Source organism: Hylaeus anthracinus, unplaced genomic scaffold, assembly GCF_026225885.1.
Source record: "Hylaeus anthracinus isolate JK02 unplaced genomic scaffold, UHH_iyHylAnth1.0_haploid 12000, whole genome shotgun sequence".
Classification (NCBI taxonomy): Eukaryota; Metazoa; Arthropoda; class Insecta; order Hymenoptera; family Colletidae; genus Hylaeus; species Hylaeus anthracinus.
In genome coordinates, this window is record NW_026534347.1 from 551,242 (window position 1) to 567,324 (window position 16,083).

A 16,083-nucleotide genomic window follows, 5' to 3' on the forward strand; every position below is an offset into this window, starting at 1 on the left:
AAAACTTATCCAACTTGAATCGCGCTGTCAACAGTCAACGGCGTATTCATTTTATACGGGTCACGCGGACACTTGAACATCTGCGTAGATTAGACAAGTTTTTCTTACATCGCGTGTTCAATTCACGTTGCAAAAAAAAAGGTACGCGTTTGTCACGGTATTTATACCGGATTCCTGGAAATACAGTTATGCGGGACTACGCATTCCACGGCTCCTTTCGTTCGGTATGTCTCCTCATCACTGTATATGCCAGTGAATGTTCGGTGTGTATACATATCTATATATATATAATGTATCGTCTCCGATACTTTTCCTTTTATGCGTAAAGAAAATTAGTATTTACACGTATATAGATTTATAATAATATTTAAATATAATACACGTATATAATTTGTCTTCACCTTCGTCAATTATATTATCTTGACTAAACGAACTTTCAAATCACTGGCAAACACGTGTACGAGTACACGGAACAGGGAAACCCTTTGATTCGTCTAGCGAGCGATTTTCCGTAACATTTCTTGCTCGGATATATTCATCTAACTGTGTAAGTAATTCGTAAGAAATGCACAATGTTAATTATACTTTGACGCCTATGCGTGTATTTGCCCTCTGAGGAGTGTTCGTGTATCTGTTGAACGTTTTGTGCGGTCATGTATCATTAATGCGCATGTGAACTCGTTTCATTTTCTATTTTTTTCTCATTTTCTTGTTTGTTTTACTCTCTATCCTCTTTCGGAAGAACGTTTCCCCGATTGTTCGCGACGTGGTTAGTCCCGTTTCTCTCTGTATCTACGCTCTCGAAATCAGCCTTCTCTTTTCGCTAATTTGTGTAAATGCATGTAATATCGTTTGTTTGTTTTTTTTTTTCTTTCACCGCTTGTATCGGCTCATTCGTTTCGTCTTCTCGGCTAAATGCATAAGCTCGTGAGTTGCAATTGACGAGGTTCACTGTATGCAACAAACTCCCCCGAATTGAATCCGTTTAAGGACATAAAGGATGCCTCGTGTTTCATATCCTATCACATACTCTAGATAAATATATTATATATGTATATATGTATATACATATATATATATAATATACGTATATATATCGCATAGCGCTAGATAAAATAAGATAGGACGAAGTCTCTGCTAAATCTAAGCGTACCGTTAATTATATACGAATTAAAAAGGACTGCCCGAACACGACGGCGTTTCCATTTCAATCTCATATCGATGTGCAAGGTGTTTCTAGGAAACATACGTTACTATAGTTTAATTAATCCTTAAACTAAATTAGAAAGGGTAGAGGTTGGATCGGCAGAAATTTCAGGAGAACGTTAGGCAAACGTTTAGTATCTAGCAACGCTCGAATAATGGAAACAATTAATCGTTAATAGTACGATTGACCATCTAGTACGTATCGATTTCGTTAAAGTAAATATAATCGTTCGTTTCCCTCGTTTTTCCTATCCACTGTTCCTCCCCCTCTCCGTCTCTTTAAGTGTAGTCTATGATAAACGATAAAATTAAAATCTGTGAAACGATAAACGAACAATATATAGACCGAATAAAGTCGATCGACTCTCGAACGACGAGCAATCGACCGTGAACAGAAATGGACTTTAACGGCTGACTGGGGGTAAATGTTAATTCTACGACTTAAAGGCAAGTTTACGCACGTAACGTGACTTAGGCCAAGCATCGTTTCCGTCCACTCTCCGGCGTACATAAAAAGGAATTCGTACGATAAAATTTCGAAGGAACGATTTTCATCGAATACGTCGCAACAACCGAAATAATATTCAAAACAAAACGGGCGGGCATCGCATGGCGACGCTCTCGCAATATAAATTTCAACAAATTAAAATCATTCCTACTATGCGTAACTCGTTACGATTTAAGAGATTTAACCTACAACTAGAAATTATATATATACTTTCTCTCTCTCTCTCTCTATATATATATATATGCAAAACGCAAAGTTAATTCTGGCAAGTTTTCATAGATTCACTTTTAACAGACAAGAAAGAGAGTGAAAAGAAAAACAACGCGAAACGATAAATACGCCGTTGATGGACGTATCAGGACGTCGATATACTGTTACGTAACGAAGGGAAAAATCGGGTGGATTTAAGTCTTCGTGTCGTTATTTTTTTTTTTCTTTTTTCTTTACAGCTTTACGTTCGAAACACTTTGAGTGGAATCGGGTCAATAAGGCACTGTTCACCGACAATGTCTGACTAGAAAATGAATCTATTTTCGGAACTCTTGTTTATATCTTTGTTTTTTATTTTGACGTTTCGTATCTCGTTTTTCGGATCCGCTCGGTTAATGTCCTCTCCTCCGTAAGCGACAACGCGCGCTATTGTACAACAGTTTACATGTGCGCGTTCAATTCCTCGTTAATAGTATCGTATATCTGGCGTGTTCCACCGTGATTTCGGTTCAGCCTGATATTTGTTATCCCTTCGTGCCCGATAAACAAAAATATATACGGCATGGGTCGCGTAGGCTGTCTTCAAGAAGTATTTTTGACGTTAGTAGGCCGATCGGAATATTGCATTTTTATGGGTCTTCTTTTTGCAATTTTTTAACAACATCGCACCCTGCATAATCTATTGCGCTCTCTAGGTCGTTCTAAGAAAAGGAAAATAATAGAATCGACTCTCATTCGATCGATGAAAAATCGAGATGTGTCAATGACTCGAAGACACGAAGGAACGGCGCGCCGCGTAGGCGAACGGAAGAGAGAACGCAAAGGGCCCAGAAGAAGGAACCAGAACGCTCGGAACACGAGAAGAGACGAGTCGCTCCTCGCGTCGATGAGCAAAGTACGCTTACGAAGTTTTCATCTTTTTGTAGGGCTGCATGATTACTCCCGAGCTGGCGGGGATAGCGACCTGCGGCTGGGCCGCGATCGTTGCTGGATTCGGCATCTGCGGTATCTGTGGGACACCGGGTACACCTGCGGCCCCGACTCCAGGCACGCTGGTAACACCCGGTAGGACCGCGTACGGATTCTGGACGTACGGATTGCCTTGGACAGCGGCGTTAGGTATCGATGCCTGCACGTAAGGATTCGGTAGGATCTGATGTTGCCTCATCAGAGTGTAGGGATTTATATGAGTTCCCGCCGGTGGTCTCGAGTAGGCCAGAATTCCAGCTGATAACGGCGAGGTAAGGGCGCCGGGAATACCTGCCAGGTTTGGGATTACCTGTCTAGGTGTAGCTGCTGTAGCTTGCAATCCGGCGACCGCGGGATTTCCCGCAGCCGCGGGATTGCACAGGGCCTGTTTGTTCAGGGCCACGCCGGTGTAGTTCAATGCCGTGAGCTGGCTGATAGGATAGGACTGGGATGCCTGAGATAATTTAATAGCCTTGGCGTAGTTCTTCTGGGCGACCTCTTTCGCGAGAGCGGCTGGATCGAGGTGACTCGGGAGTCCGGACGCCATCCCGAAGCTGTTCAGCATGCTCAGACCGGCCATGTTGGACACGTTGTAGTTCGACATCGATGCCATCGATGCCACCGGGACATTCGTCATGGAGGCCATGGAGGCCATGGAAGCCATGGAGGCCATAGAGGCCATGTTAACCGTACCCGGCATCGAAGTTAAACCAGCGACCGAGGTCAACGGGCTCATCATTGCGGGTTGCACGCTGGCAGCGGATAACGCCAGTTGGTTTTGTATTTGTTGTTGTTGGTGTTGTTGATGCTGCTGTTGCAGCTGGTGCTGCTGCTGTTGGTGTTGTTGATGTTGTTGATGTTGTTGTTGCTGCTGCTGTTGCTGCTGCTGCTGCTGCTGTTGCTGCTGCTGCTGCTGCTGATGTTGTTGCTGTTGCGACTGTTGGTGTTGGTGTTGGTGTTGGTGTTGGTGTTGGTGCTGGGATATTGTCGAGGGACTCGAGTGATTCAATTCGGGGGAGTTATGCGCGTTTTCGGCATCGTGATTCTGCGTGGCATTCGGCTGCTTGTTATTGCCGTTACTATTGTTACTGTTATTGTCGGCGGTCGGAGGTGGTGGCGGTGGGTTGTTGCAGGGATCCATCAACACGCCATTGTTGGCGTCGGCGCAGTTATTGACTGTGGCGCCGCTGGTTCCCTGGGAGGAGGAGGAGGACTGAACCACCACCGCGTGGTGGTTGCTTTGCACGTTCGGGGGTTGCACGACCGATTGGTTAGAGGTTTGGGTGGGTAGGGGTGGTGTTCCAGTGTACTCACATGACACAGGCACGAAGGGCTGCTGGAGCTGCATTAACTGTTGATAGGTCGTCGCGCCGGTAGGCTGATAGACCGGCATGCCGGACTTGTCGCCCGCCGGTCGTTTATACGGAACCATCCCTGGGAAGGCCTGGAAAAAAGAAGCGCAAAAACGTTTGCGATTAGTAGGAACAATGATTCCGCGGGGCGAGCACATCGAGCGAAAGCTTCGCACGCGGAAGCCTCGACTCTGCCTTGAGAGGACGTATACGTTTTTTTCTCTCGTTTTGCTTCTCCTTCCTGATTTTTCTCCTGATCCAGCGGGCCGGCAAGTTTGGCTCGATGTTTCCCGAAGACGGTTCGCTTCGGTATAGAAAAGCAGTACGAACGTAACGTCGACGAGATTCGAGTGCAAAACGACTCGACGAGCTAGATAAACGCGTGGCTCGATAATCGTTCGAACATCTTCTCGGGTTTTATTTACGTTGTACATCCGCGATGCGTATATCAATTTTGACCAAGTTCGAGGGAAACTCGTCGTGGATAATTCGCGAAAAACTGTGAGCAGACTTAACGTTTCGCGTTGGGTTTAGATGAAACGAAGATGAAACACGAGCGCGAATCAAGCGATTACACGGAGAGAGTACAGCGTGAGATTATGATTCATTGGTTGGATTCTGCACTTACAAAGTTCTCGTAGTAGAACGATCCGACAGACTTCATGTCCATCTGCAACAAAGACAGGATCGGTTTCAACTAGTTTCAAGGACGAGGTACGTCGAGTCTGTATAATTGGATGTTCGTAGGATGATGATAAAGGGTAGCTTTTTCAGAGAAACAGAATCGGGTGGTCCAAGTACGGGATATATCGGACAAAAGTAGTAGGTGGCAGTATTAACGATAGCAGTTAATCGTAGTGGTAATAAATAGTAGTGGTAGTAGTGTGTAAAAGTTGTGCCGATGACGCAGCTTGCGGCGACGTTTCCAAATTGACGACGTTCGTTGTTGGATAACTGTAAAATGTTCATCTTTTTCGCATTCTCGGCTGTTCTACTTTTCCCCTGTTTCTAATACTTGAAGCGTGTCAGAAATACCAGCCGTTACTTATCACGGAGAACCGTCACGGGGCCAATTAAAGCGAGAATCGTTGGTCCTGTTTCAATCGAGAATCAAACAATCCATTAAAAATTATAACGGCGAATGCAAAGTTGGACGTAACAGAGTTTCCTAGGTAGGAGAGCCTCGGCGACCGATCAGCGGGTCGTAAAACATGAGTTTCGTTGTACGGATACATCGCGATCGCCTCGGTATCGTCAAGTTCCCGGAGTGTGGCTGCTGTGCGTCGCTAGCGAGAGAACTTTCGGATAAAAGGCTGTCGAATAATTGCAGAAAAGCAGCGTTTAGAAAAAGGAAGGCGAATAGAAGAGACCGCGATAGGTCGCGGCCAGAAAAGTAAGAAAGTAAGTTTCGAAGCCACGACAAGGAACAGAGAGAACGAAACGGACGAGCGTTAAGCTGCGAGCAGAAACGACGAAACCAGGACCGACTTTACATGGAACCAAACCAAATGCGCCGACAACGCGGAAAGAAAGGACTGCCTTTAACTAGTTAGCGTTAAAATTATGTTACTTATCGCCGGCCCTGGGCAGGATGGACGTCGTTGACGAACCACTTTGAGCCGACAAACGCGGGAAAAAGAAGCGAAACGTAAAAGAGTGTTCCATCCAAGTGTAAGAGTTAAGTTTGGAAGCTGCGTTGTTTGGATGCAAAAGCTCGGAAGCTGACAAGGTTTCCGTACAGAGCGGGAACAGCGTGATCTTAAACCAGACACAAATACAACGCGGTAACGGCGAAACAAGTTGCCAGTCGCAAAAGAAGGAAAGGGGGCAAATCGCAAGCTTTAAAACGCAATACGCGAAACAAATCTCACCGCTTTCGTCAAAGCATAACAAGAATGTGACGAAACGACGAACGTTGTTGCATGGCAAAATGACAAGAAAAAATCTTTACCGGGCGCGGTCGGTTTCGAGAAACGCAAAATTGTTAGCAAACCACTCGAATCGATCGAGGACGAGACTCGTCGCAGGGAAACGACTGTCGATCGACTGGATCGGTGGCGGAGACGAACGAAACCAGTCCTGGGAAAACAGAGAGACGAAAGGTAGGCGAGAAATTAGATCGAAAGAAAGAAAAAGAGATTGTCGGACAGAGAAAAGGAAACGAAATCAGAAAGAGCGTATAATAATAGTAGTGAGAAGGTAGCGAGTGTATGTAAGCGGTCTACGGTGCTCTTAGCAGTTTCGACGTGACTCTGAAATCAAGATAGAGATCTCGTCTCGCAAATGAACCAACAGAAAATGGGGGAAAAATGGGGGAAACAAACAAAAGAGAAAAATCAAAGGATTTCGAAAAAGTGACTCGAGGGGGAAAAATAAACGCGGTATTCGTTGTTGCTGGCTCTATAGAAAAAAGACAAAACTTTTGGGTCATCGTCCAGAGCGTCGAGGGGATGACATTTTACACCATCACCTCGGTAGTCGCTTAAGCACAACATGCATCATCGGCGCAAGCTCGGAATTTACACAGATCTAATGCTCCGTAAACGCAGTACCGATGTTCCGGTACAGGATCGCCTCTCTGTATTCCGTTCTTTTCATTTTTTTCAGTTTATTCTTTTCTTCTGTTTTACTCGCGTGAGGCGGACCCGACGCGACGTTACGGATATTAGAGTCAAGAATTTCGTCGCGGGGTTCGCTGCGAACCACGCGCGCATCGATCGTCCATTCTAGAATTTCGTAAGACTTGGGAATTTTAATTAAAATACACGTTTTCGTTTTAACTCGAATGCATTATCAAATGGCTGAAAATACACGTAATTTAATTAGACACTGAACCAACCAACGAATGGTCTTGGCATCGTTCCGAAAAGGACCAACCTCTGTTAAGGTACACGACTGTTCTTATGGGGTTTCTTCAATGTCCGACTAAACAACGTATATTTTTAAAACCAAACCCATCATTTTCCCACCGATCTTACGAAATTTTAATCTCGAAATCTTGGAATGGAAATGCACGCGTGACTCGAGATGTAAGCATCGCCGTCGATCGGGTCACGATCGACTTTCTCGATCGTGAATCCCATCGTGGGCGTTGGCAAAGGATTCGCCACGGGATAAATTTACATTAATTCGATCGTGTACAATTGTCAGCAACCATGAACCAATTTGCTCGTTAGTGTTTCGGTAATCGGAAATTTGACTTTTTTTTCTATCGTTTCTGTTTGTTTTCATTAATTTTTAAAATTCTTTATCACGGATGGAATAATTCGTGGCTGATGATCGAGAAATAAATGGTAAGCGATCTATAAATACATTACGAGGCGTAAGCTCTGGTACGAACAACATTGCAACGAACGACAGTACGAAGCGAAATCAATAAGGAAAGTAAACATTAAGAGAAAAAAAAGAGAAAAAAAAAACAGAGAAAAAGAGACAGATTCTCGAATTTCATTTCGTGAGCAGTTTCAAAAAGAAGCCAATAACATACGTGTGTCGTACGCGATCGCCGCGAGTAATAGGTGTAGAATTAAAAGTAACAAAAAAGAAAAAAAAAAGAAAAGATTGCCGCTCAAGATACAGAAAAATGAAAAAAATATCTGCTCGAATCCCGCGAAGCGAATATTCCTCGAGAATTTCCGTACAGTTCTCCCGAGGCTAGACGGGACACAGCCGGGCTCTTGTTAGAAATAAAAATGAGAGACAGGAGCTAGAGCTCTAAGCGCGCTCGGCAGTGTATTCACAATCGCAATGACTATATTCGTAACTTAAAGATACGACTACGAGGAACTTCCGGAAAATGGCCCCAAAACTTCTCGATTTTCTTTTCTTCAATTTCCATCCCTAAACCTTCGAACAATGCTGCTGTCGTTTCTACGTAGCATTGCGGCCGGGATCTGAAAGTCTTACACAGAGATAAAAGTCATGAACTGAATTATCTTCTGGTAAAAAAATTTATAAAACGTATCATCGATACCACTTTGTAAATCGTGTTAGCGAAATCCACGATAGAATTCTAATTGTTTATTTTCGATGCAAATACTCGGATCTATCGTCTGGTAAAGTTGACGATGAAACGAATGCTAGCAATGAATTGTCGCGTGATCGGAATTCCAACAACGTATCGGCTGTGTTCCAGCTCTGTTTTCATTTTGCATCGACGACAAAGCTACAACTAATAAAAGGAACTAAAGAACTCGGACTAGTGGTAGTTGATGGTTACTCACTTCGTGTGATGTCGAAGCATCCAATCGTCGCCGAAAGTGATCGAAGGACGAGTTACGAAATAAAATACCGGATAAAAAGTATGGCGAACGCGCTCGAACGAACCGAAAAGACGGGGGCCATTTTCGCGGGATCCAGCTACGAAAAAGGAAAGTGTACTCCATGCATAAGCCGTGGTACCATTAGCAGATCATCATTGGAGTCGCGCATCCGCTTCTTGCCGAGTTCGATGCTCGCCATACTGGCGCTCTGAAGTCCTCCGGGAACCGCAGTTGCTGGCACTCCTGATACTCCGCCAGCCAACGCGCCCATTCCCGCCACGTTCGTCGGCATCGTCGCCGTCTGCTTTTAGTTTTATTTTCATTTATTTATCGTTCCAACCGTATGTTCGATCGATCGTCCAAATTTCCCAGGTAATCCATGATTTTTTCCCCCGGTTTCGTACGTGTATTATTTTTGTTTTGTATCGTTGTTTCGTAGTCGTGCATCGATACATCACCGAACGCCAGATTATTCGTTCAGTATCCCCGAGACATCCCATGTGTACATATTATCACGATCGTCGTCGTTTCGTAGTCGGCCGGTTGGATTTGTATTCGATGTCACGGTTGGCGTTGGTTGTTGTTATCGTATGTGCATAAATGCGTTTTATATATACATATATATATGTACATCGCATTCGGCGTAACGTCAGTCAATTTCGTTCGATTCGTTGTTGGCGTTGTTGTTGAATTTTCGTAGTTGCGTTTTCCAGATGCACGTGTATTTGGTCGGCATAATTTTCGCAGGCGTTAATTGGCAGGTAGCGAAGCGCACGAAGGTTTTTGTCAGCAAGCGTGAAGAAGCATCGTCAGGCGGAAGAGGGCAAGATAAAAATCAAAAAAAGAAAAACAGACCAGTTGAGGCTAAAGGCAAGAAACGACAGTCGCGATAATTTACGTAGAAGAAAAGTCATAATACAGTCAATGTTCACATATGACAAATATACACGGATACATACACACGCGTAGACGTACGTATGTATACACACACAAATATATATGTACAAATACGTTACAGTCAAGGAGTGAACAGCAACGAATGCAACATCGACTAGCGAATGTATACATTTTACTAGGGATTATAGCGAGAACCCAATGCTAACCTCACCAAAGACCAAAGCCACTAGCGAATGTATACATAGGCTAAGCGCACGCTTTGACCATAACGTATAGACGCGGAGGCCACGTTCGAGCCGTTTCGTTCGTACACGTGTGCAGAATTCATGGGCTCGTGAACGTTTCGCGGCGTAAAACGACACCGTAGATTAATATGCGCGCGTATGGGACGCAACGCGCTTCTCGAGTTGCTCTCACGAGTCCAACGGTATATCAGACTGACGTAATTGCTCGTATCTATCTTGCGATTCGATCGGCCGACCGATCCGTTCCCGGCGATCTCATTTTTCATCGTGAAGAGAACCGGAGAGTCGCGTTCTGTCCGCCAACCGGGTCTTTTATTCGTCGAAACGCGGCTGACAACAAAACCGCAAGAGACAAACGCGGCTCGACTCGTTGAAACTGGAAACTAAAAACTCTGTGCCTTCCGAACGCGTCAACACTGTTGCGACCGTCGTCGCACGCTTAGCGGAGTAGAGAAAAGAAAAGAAAAGAAAAGAAAAGAAAACGAACGTGTCCAAACTAATAAACTGTGTTTATCCGAGCTGAAACGCAACGACGCGGCCTAGAATATTTAAAAGAAACTCCTGAAAGGGTAATGTTGTCGACCGAAGCGCAACGACCGAACCCTAAAAGAAACATTTTGATAATTTATCAAGAGTAATGGCAACCGTGACAAGAATAGTAAGAGTAATAATAATAGCAGAAACAATAATGGCAAAAATGGTAAGAATGGTGACAGTGGTAATAAAGATAATCGATAACAGGAGCGATAGGCGAGTCCTGAGGTCGGCGGCAACGATCTGCAAATTAATGGTACCGGTATCGTGACAGGGTATCAAGTCCACGTGGCCTGACGTGACGTCTCTAACGGTAGAGAAAGCCGTCTCCTGGTAATTGAAAATAAAGCGTCCGGTGTACGGGAAACAAAAATGAAAAAGTAGCAAAGGAGCGGCGAGAATCGGACGAAAGAAAAACTGAGAATTCCATTTCGTCGTCCATCGGGATATCGGCTGGCGTTTCTGACTGCAACACCTGCAATAATCGGGGCTATCCGTCGAAATTTATTAGTTTGGTTGGGGATATCTTTCGTTTCTACAGTACCGGTACCATTTTTCTCCCTCGCTTCTGGTTCCTCTCGAGTACACGGTAAAAGGCGGACGCGAACCCAACGAATAGGATTCGATCGAGCGAGAGAGAAAAACGGACTCACAGGTGAAAGCGCCGGCTCATTCGATATCGCGTTAATTCCTGAAAAATTCACGAGAAAATAGTAATTTAATTGATACATTATTTTCGATCGTCCCCCGTGAGGATCCATTTCCTGGTGGTTTTCGGTGTCGAGGTTGGGCGTCGTCTGCGGTCCTCCATCGGCCGTTGATTTACACCGAGCGTACGTACCGAGTGTCGAACGTGTACGTGTACGATGCATGTGCGTGCGTGTAGATGTGCGTGCAATCGTGTATTTTTTGTTTTGTACGAATCGACAGTGGACAGAGTCTAATCGGTCGGTCCATGCGTTTACATAGTCTCGCGACCGATCCGTACTATTTCTGTAGGTAGTAATAGGGGAGAGTTCGTGTCGTACATTTGACAAACATTCAGTTATGGCGTAGCAATTCCGAAGAGTGCATTTTGTTGCATTAATTCGATTAGACAGGCGCGATCGTCGATGACGGGTGTTCTCGATACCGGGCCGGCGAGGTCGAGGTTAATCGATCTAATGGAACGTCACGAGAGAGCGAACGAACGCGCTCGGGGTAGATCAAAGGGTGCAGCGCGTGATTAAATCGGTTAATTTGATAAATTCGATACTCTGGTCGCGATTGTTTTTTCTTTTTTCTTCCCTTTATACGGGTAAATTTTTATCAGAAATTTCGTCAAAGATTTCGTACAGACGAAAATCACATACCGCAGCGATTAGTGACAAACGTGGTTCTTTTTCGCGAGAATGGTCAAACGATCAATTAGATAACGATGCATGTACGATGCCAAAAGTTATATTTTTCTAAAGGGCTCTTCTATTTTATATCTTGTATTTAACGCTAGCGATAAGACGAATGCGTACTTTCCCTGAAAAAATGACGGGAACTAGTCTAAGACCTCGCGGCAAATTCGAACGAACGTTACCACCGTCTGTACGCGCCATGCACCCTTGGGAAATTGAAAACCACTTTTAGAGAATGAGACTTCCCTGCCAACAAGCTGGTCTGCCGCAATCATCCATGTGAGACTTTTCTTCCATTGTGTCCGGGTGTGGCTGCAGGTCTTCTACGCGACGTTGCTGAAAATTTCTTTCTCGCGTTCTCTCGTTTCTCTTTTTCTTTCTCTTATTGTTTTTGTTTCCTTTTATTTCTACTAGCATTTTTTGTTACTTTTTTTTTTTTTTTTTTTTTTAAGATTTTTATTGGTTCTCTATCCCCCGGACAGTGGACAATTGTGTCCCCCCTCGAAGACGTAGTTCACGAGTCGAAGCAGAGCGTCGGAATTGGAATATCTTTGTCCCCCGTGGTTCGAGGAACGCACACTATTTTCCATCGGTTGCCTTCGGCTTGCGTGCTCTCTCCCAAACGATTCTCGTGGCTGGTCTTTCGAAGTAATTTGCGTGGTCGAGCAACACAGGAACGCGATAGCTCGTCGACCGTCCCTCGAAACGTCGATTGTGTCATAACCTCGAGTTATTCTTCGGATCTAGGGAACGACGACGGAAGGCGCCACTAGTAGAAATTTTACGAGGAAACAACTCATAACCGGCCCCCGTTCGATTTTCACGTACTTTCGCAGAACGATACAACACAGATTTCCGTTGGAATGCCACATAATTTGCAACCTAAATTTTGGTATTCAGGATTTTCGTCGTACTTTGACTCGTGGAATCCCAAGCATCGAGTATCTACATCTAACGATCTACGTATTCTAATAGAAGTCTGTGCTTTGGCATCCTGCGATAGCGCGTTAAAATTGGAGAGTGACAGTCCTTTTCTCGCGAGAGGTACGAATGACGATCGAGGGACGATCGCGAGATCCCCTGGCTATTTCGACGTCGTTTGACGCGTCGATCGCTCGAACAACGTTTCGCTGACGATCGTTCCCGTCCGACAACGCGACGTGGATGCGTGGACGCGTGTAACGTGAACGAAGAGAAATTTCGGAACACAGTTCTTTCGTCCCTGGCCCACACCTCCCAACAAACCCGTCTGATCTGACTCTCGGACGTACGTATGCGTCTGTGATTCTCCTTTTCTAGGTTCGACAACTCTCAGTGTAGCGTTTTTTTTTTTTGTGTGGGGCAGCAAAACAGCAGCGGGGGTTGATAGCCGGGGTTCGTGCAGCACAGCTTGTCAGCAGAGTGGTGTACGTGTCATTCGTAAAATACATGTCACTTTAACTACTTATTATTTACAAGACCGTGATCACGCTCCATTTCGAGTTCCCGGCTCGAACGTTCGAACGAAAACTACCCTGAATATTTACAAGTTATTCGACCTGTCAGTCGGTTGTTTGGAAATTCGGTCGATTCGCAGAGGGTCCGCGAACGGGAAATGGAGCGATGACGCGTAGCTGCGGAAACATCTTGTACTCGTTATGACCTAGGTACCGAACAGGTGATTGGTGTATTGCAACTAGTTCTTTGCACCTGGATAGCTGCGATAGGCTGCTAGAAAGAGAGAAATAAGAACAGTGGTGTTTTGGTGATGTTAACAAGAATTCTGCCTCGTGTACTACTCACTACACGCTACAAAAACGGCTGAACATCATACAGGAGAATGTAAAAACGGACGAACACAAAAGCGACAAACATGAGAGAGGGACCATGTACGATATCGGTAGGGGATAATAACAAAAAGTAAAACGGGAAACGGATTGGACGTTGTACCGTGAGGCTCTGATCGGAGTAACAAAACACAAGAAAAACAAGAGAATTTAAAATTGGAACGTAGGAGGATTACAACGTGAAAACTAATATAAATGTACAAAACCAGCGATAACCGTGTCGAGTTTGACGTCTCGTTTTTCTCATGCGGCCATTAACAGCCATTTCGACTCTAACGAATTACGTACAATTGACGTTTAATTAAGCTTGTCGTCGCATCCGATGACAATGGCTCTTTATGGTGCTCTGGATGCTAGTTCCGCAGACGAGATAATTCGCATTCGACGGCACACACGATTACGGCTATCGCGTAATTCGAGCACTGCGCAACTATTGGCCAATTTTACTTGTGGTTCGGTAACCTGTCTCACGTGCGACAGTGCTATACATACATGAATACATAATATATATCGACATACATACATACATACATACATACATACATAAATGTATATATATGTATCTATGGATCGCTGTACATATGTATACAGGGAGTTCGATACGTGTGTAATAGCGTATTATAGAGAGTACGTATGAGGGACTACTGCATTCGAAGGGGAGGGAAGCCCGACGTATAGAGTGTACTCGACGTAGATTGGCGAAAAGCAGCGCAGCAACGAAAGCTCCTTTTCACGCAAAACCCAGGAAACTGAAAGATGGTGACAGTACACGTGAAAGTACGAAGATAGAGAATAAGACAGACGAAAGAGAGGAAGACGGTACGAAGATATGTAGTAGAAGGTGTGATCGAAGGGAGAGGAACACGAGAAATGGACACGATATGCGGTCAGGGATGATATGCGTGCACTTCGAGTATTTTGTTCGTCGCGAACGGCCTTACTTTGGCTTATTCTCGAGAACTTTCCATTCGCTTGGACGAACTTACTTTTTTTACTGTCCAGCGAAGAGTACGGTGGAAGAAATTAAGCGAACCATTCGCGTTGATTCGATTTCCGAACTCGTTGGAAACGCGGAATTGCTGTAAAACATGCATCTGTACTTTCGGTAGACACGTGCCCCACGGTAAGTCTATATTTCCAACGAGTTTCAAAACCGACCATTTGTCGCCATTCTCCATAAAAATAAATTCTTGCATTTCAACTTTACTTTCCATGCATTTCGTTCTTCCCGTATACACGGAACTTGCCCAAACGAAGCCACGAGACGTACACGTATGCACGGAATTACAGATTTTTACCACCACCGCACCTTTTCGCCAAGCTCAGCGATCAAACAGACAGAGCGTCGGCTAATACCCAATTTTCAGCGAAAATGAAAAAAAAAAAAAAAAGAAAAAATAACGTACGAAACATCCGCACATGAAGCACACGCCACATGGAACGAGAGAGAAATAGAAAGGTGTGAAAAGAGAGTAAGTGAGAAAGTAGTCAAAGAATAGATTTGGGGGAGTCTGGATCGGACAGTCGTCTTTCGACTCATCGATGTCGTTGGTTGTTTCTGATAAACTCGCGTGATAAGGAAACGTACGAGTATATTCAACATACAAAAGAATCGTTAATTTTTTTTTTCATTTCAAAGGTTGTCAACTCTGTGTAGTAGGTGGTCCCTTAGCCACCGCGGTTGCAAAGAGTTAACGAGTTAAGAGTGTGTTATTGATCCCATCGTTAGGTCGAGACAAGTAGACGTAACCGCAACGACAAATAGACGCGAATCGCGACAAAGAGCGTTGGTGTTCCACGCCAGACGCATCGTGAGTTGACGACGCTTTCGCGAAGGCGTCCTTCGGAGGTTTGATTCCCCGACTTTATCATTTCGTCTGCTCGCTGGATATATGTATATCCGGAAAGCACGTCCCTTTAATGACGAAACGTGGTTTTTGTCGCGCGGTCATCGTCTAGCAGAGGAACGACGGAGAAGGGAAACAGAAACCTGAGGACAAAGATTCAAAGGCGGATCGCGGGAGAGGCGCAGGTTCGAGAGAGGGAGCACGAAAGAGGAAGAATTATCGGATATTAGGATGAAAAGGATTCCTTTGTCCGGGCGCGAGGAAGAACGGATAGAAGTCTTGGTATTGGTACACTCTTCGAGATTCAAATTCCAAGAGTCGAGAGACAGAGGAAACGGGTTAAGGTATAGCTCGAAAGATCACTCCTGGATCGTATCGGACGTATCGGTCGTCGTTGGTGAGCTATGCCAACAGAAAAATTACCCGATACCGCGGTTCCTTCCAACCCAGGACCGATCTTTTCGATCTCAGCAGAACAGAAAACGCACTAGGAGCGAAACTGGCGGGGACCAGCGTTGGGCAACGCGTGATTCACGATAACGATTACTGTCTAATCGATAATCATGATTACAGTTGGACACGATTAGCTTCCCAAGACCTCGATTTATCGACTGCAAACGTAGCTTTTAGCTTAACGATTACGAGTGACGGCAACAACAACCGACTGCCCAACTCTGGCGGGGGATGAACAAGACAGTTTGTGAAAAGTAAAGACACAGTTAGAAATTAAAAATGATTGAAACTGGTAGAGATAGGCAGAGAGAGAGAGAGAAGAGAGAGAGAGAGAGAGAGAGAGAGAGAGAGAGAGAGAGAGAGAGAGAGAGAGAGAGAGAGAGAGA

At 44.9% G+C, this 16,083-nt stretch overlaps 1 protein-coding gene across 17 annotated transcripts in view; it reads right to left on the reverse strand.

The window, feature by feature from the left end:
* Window positions 1-16,083, reverse strand: part of LOC128890487 (protein muscleblind) — a 281,109-nt gene that overhangs the window by 13,478 nt on the left and 251,548 nt on the right. For 5 of the 17 annotated variants that reach the window (XM_054149015.1, XM_054149017.1, XM_054149019.1 and 2 more), the window contains 3 exons: window positions 8,647-8,811; window positions 4,874-4,915; window positions 852-4,337 (listed from right to left, as the gene is read on the reverse strand). In XM_054149015.1, the coding sequence (XP_054004990.1) occupies window positions 2,826-4,337; window positions 4,874-4,915; window positions 8,647-8,811 (1,719 nt within the window). In that variant the 3' untranslated portion in view covers window positions 852-2,825. Of the gene's footprint in view, window positions 1-851; window positions 4,338-4,873; window positions 4,916-8,646; window positions 8,812-11,449; window positions 13,282-16,083 lie in introns of those variants that run through there. The other 12 variants (XM_054149023.1, XM_054149024.1, XM_054149018.1 and 9 more) reach the window with 7 other exon arrangements.